Source organism: Helianthus annuus, chromosome 16 (genome assembly GCF_002127325.2).
Source record: "Helianthus annuus cultivar XRQ/B chromosome 16, HanXRQr2.0-SUNRISE, whole genome shotgun sequence".
Classification (NCBI taxonomy): Eukaryota; Viridiplantae; Streptophyta; class Magnoliopsida; order Asterales; family Asteraceae; genus Helianthus; species Helianthus annuus.
The window spans coordinates 18,301,308-18,315,721 of NC_035448.2; the positions used below are offsets into that span (position 1 = coordinate 18,301,308).

General features: G+C 37.9%; 1 protein-coding gene across 1 annotated transcript; it reads right to left on the reverse strand.

The window, feature by feature from the left end:
- Positions 1 to 273: 273 nt before the first annotated feature.
- On the reverse strand, positions 274 to 6,319 carry LOC110917207 (nucleobase-ascorbate transporter 6). Its single transcript, XM_022161799.2, has 14 exons — positions 6,026 to 6,319; positions 4,530 to 4,627; positions 3,740 to 3,913; positions 3,535 to 3,635; positions 3,007 to 3,082; positions 2,873 to 2,932; positions 2,057 to 2,241; positions 1,850 to 1,946; positions 1,558 to 1,644; positions 1,330 to 1,388; positions 1,150 to 1,241; positions 962 to 1,039; positions 723 to 883; positions 274 to 588 (listed from the first exon to the last, which is right to left on the reverse strand). Exons 1-14 carry the CDS (start codon positions 6,165 to 6,167, stop codon positions 370 to 372), a joined length of 1,629 nt encoding a protein of 542 aa, XP_022017491.1. The 5' UTR covers positions 6,168 to 6,319; the 3' UTR covers positions 274 to 369.
- Positions 6,320 to 14,414: the final 8,095 nt, after the last annotated feature.

Below are 14,414 nucleotides of genomic sequence, written 5' to 3' on the forward strand. Positions count from 1 at the left end.
TGTTGAGATAATCGTTTTTCTCAAGAACCGACCTCGGCTACGACCACAAGTTTCCGCCACCGTACCTCCAGCCCCGTCACCCGTTACTACTCCAAATGCTACGGGACAAAGCGAGTGGCAACCGTCTTCCCCGAGCTCGAATCGATCCTAGTATTTGTACGATGTTTTGAATTAAGAAAGAGAGGAAGGAAATGAATTAAGATCTGAATCTCTCTCTATATTTCTAATCTGGTTTCCATCTGTCCATTCGGTTGTACCGATTGGAACCACATCAAACATATCATTCAAACACGACTGACCAACCTCTATGACATGATTACAATTAGTCGATACATCATATGTGACAAAAAGGAACGAACCCTCATACTATCATACAGATGGGAAGTATCTGTTGAGATTGAAGGGCAAAGAGTAGAACTCTTCACTTCTGGAATCACTCTTGAATGTACGAAACTGGTCCCACCAATGTTTGCCTCTGTCTTTCCTAACTGAACCGTCTCTATGCTGAAGCGTATTATCTAGAAAATACGCCACGATCGCAGCTACAAACGCTTCTGATGAGAACGGAACGTTTACTATGTTGTTGAACTATAAAAATAAAAATAAAAAAAATGTCATGAACCTAGGTAAAAACAAATGCCAAAATTTTTCAAGATATGGTTTTATATATGAATCAAAACTGATACCCATTTTATTTGGATTTACAATTTTTATATTCATACCCATCTTGAAGAAGTGTGGACAGGGCCATAACCGTTGATAGCTTCATGCTCGTTGAAGTACTGAGGCACGGACAAGCCCAAGAAGATTGAATACCCGAGTATGAACTTTGTTCGGAATGTGTTCAGATTGCAGAACTGAAGAAAGCTAAGGCCCACACCACCTGTGATATGATGGCGATGTTAACCAAACAAAGCGAAGAAGACGCGGCGGACTAGGAAGGAAATTCACATCAACTTACCCACATAAGCAAATAAAAGGCAATATAGAGCGGCAATTATGGGTGCTGGTATTGATGCAAAGACTGCTCCAAACTTACCTGCATGATCATGTAGTATGTTTTAACTATTTCATGAATTCTATACCGATTTGTAGAAAAACGACTTAAATCCGTTATACAAGACTTATTAGGTTTTGCTAAAGACTTGCCAAGAATCGAAAAGAAGATCATAAAACCAGCTGAAATTTGCACAACCCTTCGACTGCCAATACGGGTCAAAGCCAAAAGGCCAGCATTCTCCCTGCAAATTGGTCAAAATGTATTCTAAATATACGTATTCTAGTCAAATATTCACTAGAAGCAAAGAAGTTGCTGGATGTTTGACTCACATTGATACCGAAGATCCACTTACAGATCCAAACAAACCAGACAACAATATGCCAATCCCCTACAAAGACAAACTTAAAATATCAGGAGTCAAACACACAGATTTGACTTTTACAAGTGTAATAAAAATAGTGTTTCTTAAAACAATTGCACACCTTTATTTTGTTTGACAATCACAGAACAGAAAATACTAAAATTGCGATAACAAATAGAGAATAGGTGATAACTACCTGCCAACCCACACCGCGGCTTAGAATAGATGGTGGCATGTGAGTTGCACTTGCATACCTTGAAACCGCAATGAAGCCACCAGTAGACTGATAATACCATTAAACGCATGCAAAAGACGTTTGAAAACTAAAATAAGTCAAATGTATAAACTTTGCATAGAACTAAAATAATATATATATCTTGGACTAAATATCTGTGCCTTCGGTAACATCAATACAAAACATGAATTTGATATGTTTATCAACTTAAAACATATGCCAAAACAGGAAAACCGAAAACGCAAAATCAGACCTCTACAAGAGCAACAAAAGCAGCCATCATCATGGCAAAAGCTTCACCAGCATGGAAGGATGGCGCACCCCATTGGAAAGGATACGGAGCTCTTATCCTAAAAAGAAAGATTCAATTAGCCATAGATGGATCGGGTCGGGTTGACTTGCCAACTTTTTGTAGTTATACAAGTTATTAATTGGTTATGAAACAGAAAATGTTTCTAACCATGGAGCAGAATGAATTAATCCAGTACGATCCGTTCGGCAACTTATTTGTGTCCTCAATGCGGTGTGATTGTAGACCCCACTAACGGTAAGTATATGAGCATAAATCCAAACGATTGCAACGGAAATTAAAACACCAAATCGCTCGAGTATATTTCTTCCGGAGTGAATCATATGGGCTAGGTACTGCACTTAACAATTTAGTTAATTTAGAAAACTAAATTGTTGGAAATTGGCCTGTAATAATCCCTAGTAGACGTCATTGGCCATTGACAGTCCCACTTTTGAATATTCCCCCTGCCAGTCCAACCTTTCACCTATTTTTCCTCCACCGGTCCCCCGTTAAAAAAATTTAACGGGGTTAAGTTTTGTTTTTGGAATTACAAAGAGATTTTTTAGAGATTTTTATCAGGACGACGATACGAGTCCATTGATGTAAAACTTACCTCGAAACAGTGCTCCAAACAATGAAAACGGTGCTTCAATTCGGGTGTTTAAAGTTTCAATTAACAAAAATCAAGTCGTTGGGAGCACCGTTTCGAGGTAAGTTTTACATCAATGGAGTCATATCATCGTTCTGATCAAAAGCCTTAAGAAATCTCTTTGTAAGTCGGAAAAAAACTCAACTCCGTTAAGTTTTTTTAACGGGGGACCGGTGGAGGAAAAATAGGTGAAAGGTTGGACTGGCAGGGGGAATATTCAAAAGTGGGACTGTCAATGGCCAATGACGTCTACTAGGGATTATTACAGGCCAATTTCCCAATTGTTAAAAAATGTTTAGTATGCGAATTATGATTCTATTTCTTAGATATATTGCCTGAGATAGAAGTACTAGAATAACGAGTTGAGGCAACCCGATTTCAACACATCTCGCAACCTAAAAATACAAAAGAAAAGTCACATTCAAATTATAAAATCCAATTCTTTTTTGGTGTGAAGATATGTACTCACCCCAGGGAACCCGAGTTCATACAGCCCAAAACCAGCAAGAGCAACCAAAGGAACCGCCGAAAGTGGACTCAACAACCTATTAACAAAAAGAACAGTGTAATAGCTTGACGTAGGGGGTGACAATTTCTGACATGACACAAAAATAATCAGGTTTTTGGTTGTCATATCTAACCCGTTCAATAAACGGGGCCATGTTCGGGTTTAACCTGTTTAAGCCATTCAATTAAACATGCTATTTACGACCGTTTAAACCATTTATTACAACTTACCAACCCATTAACTGGTTTACAACTTTATTACTACCCACTAGCCTATTTGACAGTTCAGATAAACGGGTTAGACTGGTCGTGTTCGGGTTAAAATATTTTAAGTGTGTGAGGGTTAGGTTTGATGTCTCTTACGAACAAACATATGAGTCGTATTCAGGTTTTCAACAATTCAACCCGCTACCCTGAAACCCGTCAACCTGCACCATTGACATCCCTATCTCGCCAGCAGTCATAAAAAATTGTCTAATTCAAAGTTAACCTTGCAACGTTACGCCATAGACCACTGAACCCGAGAATGATCTGAATTGTTGAAGCAATAATTAAAGCACCCTGGATCGCACGCATTGTCTTCTCGAATCTCTGAGCACAAGAATCAAAACATATTTATTTTTAAGTATTAGTATTTAATTATGGATATATGCTAATAGTCTAGAAGAAGGTTCAAAAGAATATGGTTCACGAACCGCCACAGGATTGGGATCGTTCCACCGTCCTGAAAGAATAATTGAGATCGTAGGTGGAACATAAGTATATGAGCTTCCAATGACAGCAGGCAACCTAGTCCCAAACATAGTTTGCAGCAATGTGTTCAATCCAGCGACAAAAAGCATAGTTTGAATCACGTCGGCCTTCTCTCTCTACAGGAATAACAACCATTGTTACAAATAGTTTATATAGACTTATACATATGAAACGATATAAACTACATGTTAATTTTCCCAACAACAACAAACAAAACATTTACCCTTGTCCATTTCAACAAATTAAGACGACAGTTAACCAATTTCACAAATATTGGTTTTGCAGTTGACTAAATGTATATTTTGGTGTTAGAGTTTGTTTGTCAAACTGGCGAAAGACATCTAATTTTGTGGTGACCATGAGAACCTGTTGGGGAAAAAACTCACGGCCCCCGCCAATACCCTGCTAACCGATGTGACCGGGTAAAGCGCAGCTTATGTTTTGTGGGGGCGGGAGGGGGCGGCCGACCCCCCGAACTTCTCGCTCAGTAGTGGAGAGTATGTAGTTTTCGTATAGAAATTTTTGGGTATATACGTTTTCGACCCCCGGTTGTATAGAAATTTTTGGTATATACGTTTTGCCCCCCCCCCCCCCCCCCCCCCCCCCCCCCGCGGTCGGAAATCTCAAGCTTCGCCACTATTCAAGGGGTTAAGACAGACACGAGTGGAAACTTGATTCGAACATATGATGTCTACTTTTAACTACATAAGTTACAATTTGAATTAGTCTTACATTGCCTCCTCCCATTTGAGGAACAAGAGCTGTTGCAATAATAACAATTGTCCCAAGCATTACTATATAATGTTGAAAGCCAAGCAGTATAGCCTCATCTGTAGCAAAAATAACGACGTTACATGATTATAAATCGGGATTGGACTTTAAATTAAGTCACCGATGAAATAATTGAAATATGGCAGAAAATGAATATTGTAAAATCTCAGAAGTTCCTACAGTAAGTAAATGGTTTGTTCTATAGTAAGAAAACTGGCCACTCAATTACAACTTGATGTAAACTTTTCTTCAAATTTACTCTTTTTAATAATGTAATGAAAACCAGAAGACAGCCAAAAGGTCGGGGTCCCGATTGATAGGGAGGAGGCTAGCCTTTTGCATAGTACGATCAAAACCGGCCGGTTCATTTATGTTTCAGGTAAAACATTGCTTACCAGTGGTTATACTACGCAAGCTAGTCGGCCAACTTTGCCATATAATTATAAGGAATCAAGCTTTGGAAAACAAACAACCCTAACTAGTTCTGCAAACAGATCAACATTACAAAGGAAAATCATGAAAATAGGCAACTTCACCAAGTAAGTTCTGATTTGGTGCATTATCCAAAAAGTTTAAATAGGTTAATGATAATTCAAGTGGGTGTTCAAGATAAATATAGTTTGGTTTATAAATCTAAATAGTTTGAATTATCTGTTTATTAGATAGGTTTATTTAGTTGGTTTATTTTATTATTAAAATAGAGTTGGGTTAAGACTAAAATGAGTTTAGGATAAATAAATGGTTAGGGTAATTGTATTTGTGTCCTTTTGGTTTATAATAAAAGGAGTTGTGCGATGTTCGTTCAATCTTGTGTTCGATTAAGGGCTTGATTTCCAACAGGCTATGGAGTGTCGGTGTATCTGAGTGTGGGCTATGAAAGTGCCGTCGTGCCGGCTTATCGGAGTGTAGGCTACAGAGGGGCCGGCCTATCTGAGTGTGAGGTATGGAGGGGCCGGTTTATCGAAATGTGGGCTATAGAGGTGCCGGCGTATTAAAGTGTAGGCTATGGAGTGATAATGTATCAAAGTGTGGGCTATATAGGTGTCAGCATCTCAGAGTGTGGGCTATGGAGGAGTCGGTTTATCGGAGTGTGGGCCACGAAGGTGCCGGATTACAGGAGTGTGGGGGAGCATGGGCTATGGGGTTATTTGTTCTTTTATTGGTTGTTTTGGATTGCTTATATTACAAGTTCACAAATTCAATGCCTATACTAAAATCCTTTGGTCCAACTTGCCTATTTTGATGATTTTCCCCACAACAAATAAATATATGCAATATTGCAATTATAAACAAATAAATCAATATTTTTACACGCTCCTTATTTGTATCGAAATTCAATATGCAGCACACAGCTAAATATTTGAGTGTATCTTAGGCCACTCTTTACGGTGTTGATCATCAAAAAACTTGAAAAAATATTAAATAAATATTACAAAAAAATGAAAGAAAAAACTTACGCCATGGGGGTGGACTTGTAATGCAGTAGGAAACATTTTGAAGCTGATCTTTTACCGGGTGTGCTACCAGCACCGGTTCAACGACTTTCACCACGCCGCCACCACCACCACCTCCGCCGCCGCCGTCGTTAACTCCGGCCATATAATATTTATGTGGTAAGAAATTAATTACGGGAATAGTTTTGGACTTTTAGTTAGTAGGACATGAGAAAACAAAGAAAAAGGTTATTATTTTGATGAAATGAAAGAAAGAAGCACACAGTAGAAGAGTGTGTGTGTGTGTGTTTAGTCGGTTTTGCATGTACGCGTGTTGTGTGTGGGTGTGTTGGAAGGGTGATGATTAGGACAAATGCTGAATATTGTGACGCTAAATAGTGTCGCCTATCGTTACTTCTATGTATTTGTGGAAATTAGCCGTTTAAAAAATAATATAATATTATATTTTATTATTTCTATATATCAGATTATATCAGATTATGTTAGACTAAATATTAAATATATATTAATAGATATTTATAAATTATAAGATCATATTTTGAGATAAGCTGATATGATATGATATATTGTGTTATATAAAATACAAATGGGTTTTAACATTTTAACTATGAGAAGTGAAGAAAATTTTTCTTCTTTTTTTTTTTTGAATTTTTTTTCACATCTATTTAAACATGATATTAAGTTAAAAAATGTAAAGAAAAAAAAAGAACAGATTTTGGGACTTAAAATACGTGTTTGATAAGATTGGAAAAAAATTCAATTTTCTTTTTTGTTCACTTCTCATGTTTTGTAAGTTAAGTCTATTTGTAGAATAACCTTACTCATGATATATTACTATAGTTTTTAATAAACTTTTTAAAAATTTAAAATGAAAAAATATAATACGAAAAAGTGACATTATAGTTTTGTCCTTAGTTTTATTTTTTCTTTCTCCTAGCCAAATTATGATTTTGCCCTCAACTCAAATTTATAGTTTTGCCATTGTTTTTTTCTTTTTTTCCTATTAAATTACGATTTTCCCATAGTATAAAATTTGTTTTAGAGATTTTTCTTTAGAAAACTATGGTAGTGTTTTGTTTTAATTGGTTGACTCGATGTAATTTTTATTCGTGCCAAGCGGTAGATTTTCCATCGTTTTAGTTTTTTTTAGCAAAAGTATGGTAGGATTTTGTTTTAATCGGTTGACTCGATGTAATTTTTTTGAGATCGTGTTATGAGTAGTATGTACAAGTAACCGAAACAGAAACGTACATGTTATAAGAGAGAAATATTCGACTTAGTGCCCTGCAACACGGGCAGGCTGCTACCTGGTACTCTCACATTGGTCCAGGTATATTACGATTTTACTCCCGTTCAAAATTACGAATTTGCCCCTGTTTAAAGTTACGATTTTGCCCATGGTTAAAAATTAAGTATTGTCATTGCTTTAGCTTTTGGCAAATTACGAATTTACCCTAGCCCAAAATTACAATTTTGACCCTGTTAAAAACTACAGTATTGTCATCGTTTTGTTTTTTTAAAGGTGTGTAGTGTCACACCCCCAAAATCCCCACGCGGAGTACTACCACTTGGGAGCGTGACTGACCAGGATCAAGCCATCAATCATATCAAACATAGCATTTAATAATATGAGTAGATAAAGTAAGTCATCACGACATGATTGATGTTCATCAAAAACCAATGTGAATAAGTGTAGCGGAAGCATTAATGTAAAACCCAATCATAAGTATAAATGTTTGTAACGTAATAAGTGTTTATCGATCCGTTGCCCACAACGACCTGCTCCTCCTTGTGCAAGCTCCATAGTGTACCTAAGGTCCTGCAAGGCATGCAGCAGAGAGTCAACAACTAGTTGAGCGAGTTCACAGATAGTAAGTTCAGTAATAGTAATTGTATGAGTCGTATTATGTTCGTTCGTTGTTCATGTATAGTATTGGTTTCCATCGCGGGCCCTTTCGGCATGTATGCGAAGATTTGGGTTAATACTCCCAAATATCCTAGACTATGTATATTTGTATCGCGGCCACCCTGGCATTCCTTGCGAAGATTTAGTTTCTATAGTTCGCAGCTTCCCCGAAGCATGTGTGCGAAGATCAGTCATAATTATCGCAGCCAACCCTTGGCGTGTGTGCGAAGATCAGTTCAAGTAGGTATACTAGTCTAGCCGTATCTTATCATTTACCATCCCCACCCTGAGGACTATATCATTAGGTTCCATTAACTAAGTACGCACGAAATAATCATCCAATCCCATTCCCACCCTGGGAACCCCATGCCTTGGCTGTGTGAACTCACCTTGGGTTGCTCGGCAGATACACAAAGAAAAGAGTTCTTGAACTAAGGTTGGTCAACACGTCCTAACAGGGTTACCATACAAGTCAGGTCTTGACTCAAGTAATGCACATTAGTTTCACATAGGTTAACACAGTACGAACATGTGGATATCATGGTAAACACATAACAGTCAAACAATGTATTCAACTTGTGCGAGTAAAATAGCCCAATAGTAATTGGCCCAACATGTTGTGCGATCCGCATAGCCCCGGCCCAACTAGCATAAGTGAACGGTACAACATATCCAGCCCAAATACTAAGTCAACACTTCTTGTGCGATCCGGCTAATACCCAGCCCAATATATCATTCGGCCCAAACAGTTAAACAACATTCCCGTTTGTGCGATCCACCAAAGTGGGCCTTGTGCGATCCTATTGGGTTGTGCGACTGAGGATCTCTTGTGCGACATGCACTTGTGTGATCGGATCAAGTCTCTTGTGACTTGTTTCTTGTGCGACCAGCTTGTGTGATTGGGGCTCTTGTGCGATCGGAGCCCCTTGTGCGATCCATTTAACTTACCCGAAACTTATGGCAATTGGTTACACAATTAATCAGTTTCCAATTTTATCTTATCAATCAACAAAATTCCAACTAATTGGTTACATACACTCGATCAAACAAGGTCTTTAGCATCTTATTCGCATAAACCCTAATCATGTTCATAATCACACAATAATCAAGATGCTTAATCATGACTAATTCAATGATACCCAACATGTAAACAACCCGAGTTCTTATGTAACATAATCGATCAGTAGGATTATTCTGGCAATCATGTATCATCATATAATCACACACACACACATACGGCTGATTACATGCATCAATTCTGTCACAGCCCCCGATCCCTATCTCCCGGGAACGGGCGGCCGCGAGCCAGTTGCGGTGGTATCATATTATTAATTTATTTATCCAATTTGGCAGCGGAAATTTTCATCAGGACCGTAGTTAGGAAATATTTTAATCAGAGTAAACCACCATGTTTTATAACATTAAACATATGGGTAAAACCCAAGTTTTCAATACACACGTTTCATAGGAATGAATCCTATTTATTTATTAAAAAGCATCTCTTTTATTCTTAGGTAACTTTATTGCCACTTTTCCAAGCCTTCAGTGCTGTCCAGCTGGCTTCTATTTGGCTTTCACATATTGTTACCTGAAACGCGTTTTAAAAACATTTTGTCAGTGGGAAATACTGGTGAGTGAATCCCAGTTTAATCAAGTTTAAATAGAAAGTCACAGTGAACAGTATTGAGGGCGCATCCGCAATACATTTGTTTCCAAGTTATATCAATTACCACCACTCGGTACTGTCGTTCCGACTTATGGTCATGTTACTCCTTTACCAGGTGGTAACAAATTTTGTATACAAAACCCCAAATTTACCGACTGTAATTGTATTCTTACAAATACTCAATAACTGTCATTCGCATGGAAAGATATTTAAGGTTTTGTAAAAACAGTTAACAAAAAGTGGATCAACTCACATTGCTGTTTTAGGTTATCCTTTATGGTTTCCTGGTGAATATCTATAATTTACACAAATGCACGTGTGTTAGTATAATAACCCATTTTAACATTAGTAATACCCTCCCCGAGACGGCATTCCAACGACTACGTCGGGCAGAACCACGACAGCCGTTACGGAACCCTAGATCAATCGGGCAGAGTACCTAATACGTATTCAGGGGTTATAATACTTACAACAGAGCAGAACCTCGCTAATTTAGGGGGGTATTGGACTCGGGTATAATGCCCACTATTTAGAATTTAGAGAGACAGAAAGAAATTTGAACGAAATGGACTGAAGGCCGTTGGCCTCTATTTATAGGGCTGTAATCGCGATCTCTCGCGGCCCGCGTGACATATGGGCTAAGCTTACGCGGCCCGCGTCAAGGCTGGGTCAACGCGTAGCTTGGCCCAGTCATCGTATAGCTTCAACGGGTGTTGGGCCAGGTGGCGGCCCAGGATGTTGCCAGATTTCAGGTGCTCGCGGCCCGCATGGACTTAACCAAACTTGTACGCGGCCCGCATTAACTTATAGTTTTGGCGAAGTCTGGTTACACACTCGCGCGGCCCGCATGAACTTGAGGTGAGGCCCTACGCGGCCCGCCTCAGCTTAATAATTATTGTTTTTATTTATTTTATATAGTATAATCTATTTTGAGGCTCGGTTTTCACATACGGGGTGCATATAAAGACATATTGATATATTTAAAGATATATTAGGGTGACAGAATTATTATGAGAGGTGTCGGTTTTACCGAGGGTTGTTATATTCTCCCCACCTTGTTTTAGAGCTCGTCCTCGAGATCTACTGGAACAAGTGTGGATATTTCTTTTGCATTTCGGATTCAAGCTCCCACGTGTACTCGGGTCCTCTTTTGGAGTCCCACTTTACTTTGACTAGAACTAGTCTTTTATGTTTGAGATTCTTAATTTTCCTATCTTCAATTTGTAGAGGTCTCTCCACAAACTTGAGTTGCTCATTTACCTCTATATCTTTGAGAGGTACTACGAGTGATTCGTCAGCTAGACACTTTTTGAGATTAGATACATGAAATACATCATGTATTCCTTCCATTTCCTCTGGCAGTTGTAGCTGATAAGCTACAGGTCCTATTCTTCTGATAATTTTAAAAGGTCCAATATACCTGGGACTTAGCTTTCCTCTTTTGATGAATCTTACCACTCCTTTCCAGGGAGAGACTTTCAATAATACCTTATCTCCTACTTGAAATTCTAATGGTTTGCGTCTGTTATCGGCATAACTCTTTTGTCGATCACGTGCTGCTTTCAGTCGTTCCTTGACTTGAATGATTTTGTCAGTTGTTTCTTGTACTACTTCAGGTCCAGATAATTGTTTTTCCCCAATTTCTGCTCAACAGACTGGGGTTCTGCACTTTCGTCCATAAAGTGCTTCGAATGGTGCAGCATTGATACTTGTGTGATAACTGTTATTATAAGAAAATTCTATTAAAGGTAAGTGTTCGTCCCAATTACCTCCAAAATCAATTACACAAGCTCTAAGCATGTCCTCCATTGTCTGAATTGTCCTTTCACTTTGTCCGTCCGTTTGAGGATTATAAGCTGTGCTTAGATTTAACCTGGTTCCCATTGCTTTTTGGAAACTTGACCAAAAATGAGAGGTAAAACGGCTATCCCTATCAGAAACAATTGATAAAGGAATGCCATGTAATGAAACAATTTCATTTACATACAATTTGGCTAATTGTTCCATACTAAAGGTTTCCTTCATTGGTAAGAAATGAGCTGACTTGGTTAACCTATCTACAATCACCCAGATTGTATCATTTCCCTTCCTTGTTTTAGGCAATTTGGTAACAAAATCCATTGTTATCAATTCCCATTTCCAAACTGGTATTTCTAATTGTTGTAACAAACCTGAGGGTTTCTGATGTTCAGCTTTAACTTGTAAGCAAGTTAAACATTTAGAAACATAAGCTGCTATATCCTTTTTCATTCCTATCCACCAGAAATTTTTCCTTAAATCCTGGTACATTTTATCACTTCCTGGATGCATCGTATATTTAGACTTATGGGCTTCTTCTAATATACGGTGACGTAAATTTCCTAATTTAGGTATCCACATTCTCTTTTTATGGAACCTCCAAATTCCATCTGTTCCTTGTTCTAATTCCTTAATCATTCCTTTTAATTTTTCAGTATCCTCCTTGATTACTGATTCTTGTGCTTCTCTAATCTGATTGTTTAAATCTACTTGTAGATTTAATTTAAGAGAACGTACCCTTTTTGGCTTTTCGTGATACTTTCGACTTAAAGCATCAGCCACCACATTGGCTTTTCCTGCATGATACTGGATATCACAATCATAATCACTAAGTAATTCCATCCAGCGTCTCTGTCTCATATTCAACTCTTTTTGCCCGAAGACATATCTTAAACTCTTATGATCTGTGAATATGGTAAACTTACTACCATAAAGATAATGTCTCCAAATCTTAAGGGCAAAAATTATGGCTCCTAATTCCAAATCATGGGTCGAATAATTTCCTTCATGACTCTTAAGCTGTCTAGATGCATAAGCTATAACCTTTTGACGTTGCATCAATACGCATCCATAACCTAACTTAGAAGCGTCACAAAAGACTACAAAGTCTTCAGTTCCTTCTGGTAACGCTAGTATCGGTGTATGGGTTAATCTTTGCTTAAGAATTCTAAAGGCTTCTTCTTGTTTTGGTCCCCATTCAAACTTAACAGATTTACAGGTTAACTTAGTTAAAGGAATGGCTATTCTAGAAAAATCTCGAATAAATCTTCTATAATAACCGGCCAATCCTAAGAAACTTCTAACTTCAGTTGGTGACTCTGGGGTTTTCCATTTGGTAATTGCCTCGATTTTTGTTGGGTCTACATGAATTCCTTCATGGTTAACTAAATGTCCGAGAAATTGTACCTGTTCTAACCAAAACTCACACTTTGAAAACTTAGCATAAAGCTTCTCTTTTCTCAATAAACTTAAAAGTAAGTGCAAGTGCTTTGCATGCTCTTCTTTACTTTTAGAGTAAATTAGAATATCATTTATGAAGACAATTATGAATTTATCCAAATATGGCTTACATATTCGGTTCATCATGTCCATAAATGCGGCTGGGGAATTGGTTAAACCAAATGGCATGACAGTAAATTCATAATGACCATACCTTGTTCTGAATGCGGTTTTAGGAATATCCTCTTCCTGTACCTTTAATTGATGATATCCTGATCTTAAATCGATTTTAGAGAAAAATCGAGCTCCTTGAAGTTGATCAAACAAATCATCGATCCTCGGTAATGGGTACCGATTCTTAATCGTGACTTTATTCAATTCACGGTAGTCAATGCACATACGCATTGATCCGTCCTTCTTTTTAACAAATAAAATCGGCGCTCCCCATGGCGATGAACTTGGCTGTATAAATCCTTTCTCCAACAATTCGTCTAATTGTTTCTTTAGTTCCTGCATTTCAGCGGGTGCCAAACGGTAAGGTGCTTTGGCAATCGGTGCTGTCCCTGGTAATAGGTGAATTCTGAATTCAACTTCCCTGTCTGGTGGTAGTCCTGGCAATTCTTCTGGAAAGATATCTGAAAATTGGGACACTACTGGAATGTCTTTTAACTCTTTTCCTTTAGTGTTAGTGATTATAGAAATCAAATACACTATAGATCCTTTCCTTATATAACTTGCAGTTTTCATCACAGAGATGAATTTAGTGGATCTAGATGACTTATCTCCTTTAATTGTGATCTTTTCACCTCTTGGTGATTTTATCTGTATTGACTTTTGATCACATAAGATATTTGCTTTATTGGCTATTAACCAATCCATTCCTAATACGACATCAAATCCTACCAGATTCATTGGGTAAAGGTTTGCAATAAACTTTTGATTAAAAATTTCTATTTTTGCTCCCTGCAAGATTTCAGAAATTCTAACGGTTTCTCCATTTGCGGTTTCTACTAGACATTCTTGTGGTAGTTTAGTTAATGATTGATTTAGGAGTTTGCAAAATGAATTATTAATAAAACTTTGGTTGGCCCCAGAGTCAAATAATACTTTAGCAAAAATATCATTAACTAAAAACGTACCAGCAATTACGTCTGGAATCATCCTGGCTTCCTCTGTAGTTAAAACGAATGCTCTAGCATTTTTAGTGTTCTTGTTGTTCACAGCTGGGGCTAACTTTGGACAGTTTGGCTTGATATGACCTTTTTCTCCACAATTGAAGCACATCCCATTAGTTGGTTTTCTTCTGCATGTCTCCTCCTTATGTCCTGGTGCTTTGCAGAAATTGCAGTAAGTAGAGCATCTTCCAGAGTGCTTCTTCTTGCAGTTCCTGCAGTAGGGTGCAGAGGTAGAACCTATATTTCTACGGTTAGAATTCCCAGAACGGAATTCTTGGGTAAGTCTTTGGGTTAGGTTTCTCTTCTGATCTTCTTCCCTAGTACGGATTAACTCGTCTGTCAAGGTATTGGCTAGTTCTACAGCTTCTTCTATGGTTTGGGGTCTAGCTGCCTTGACTACATGACTAA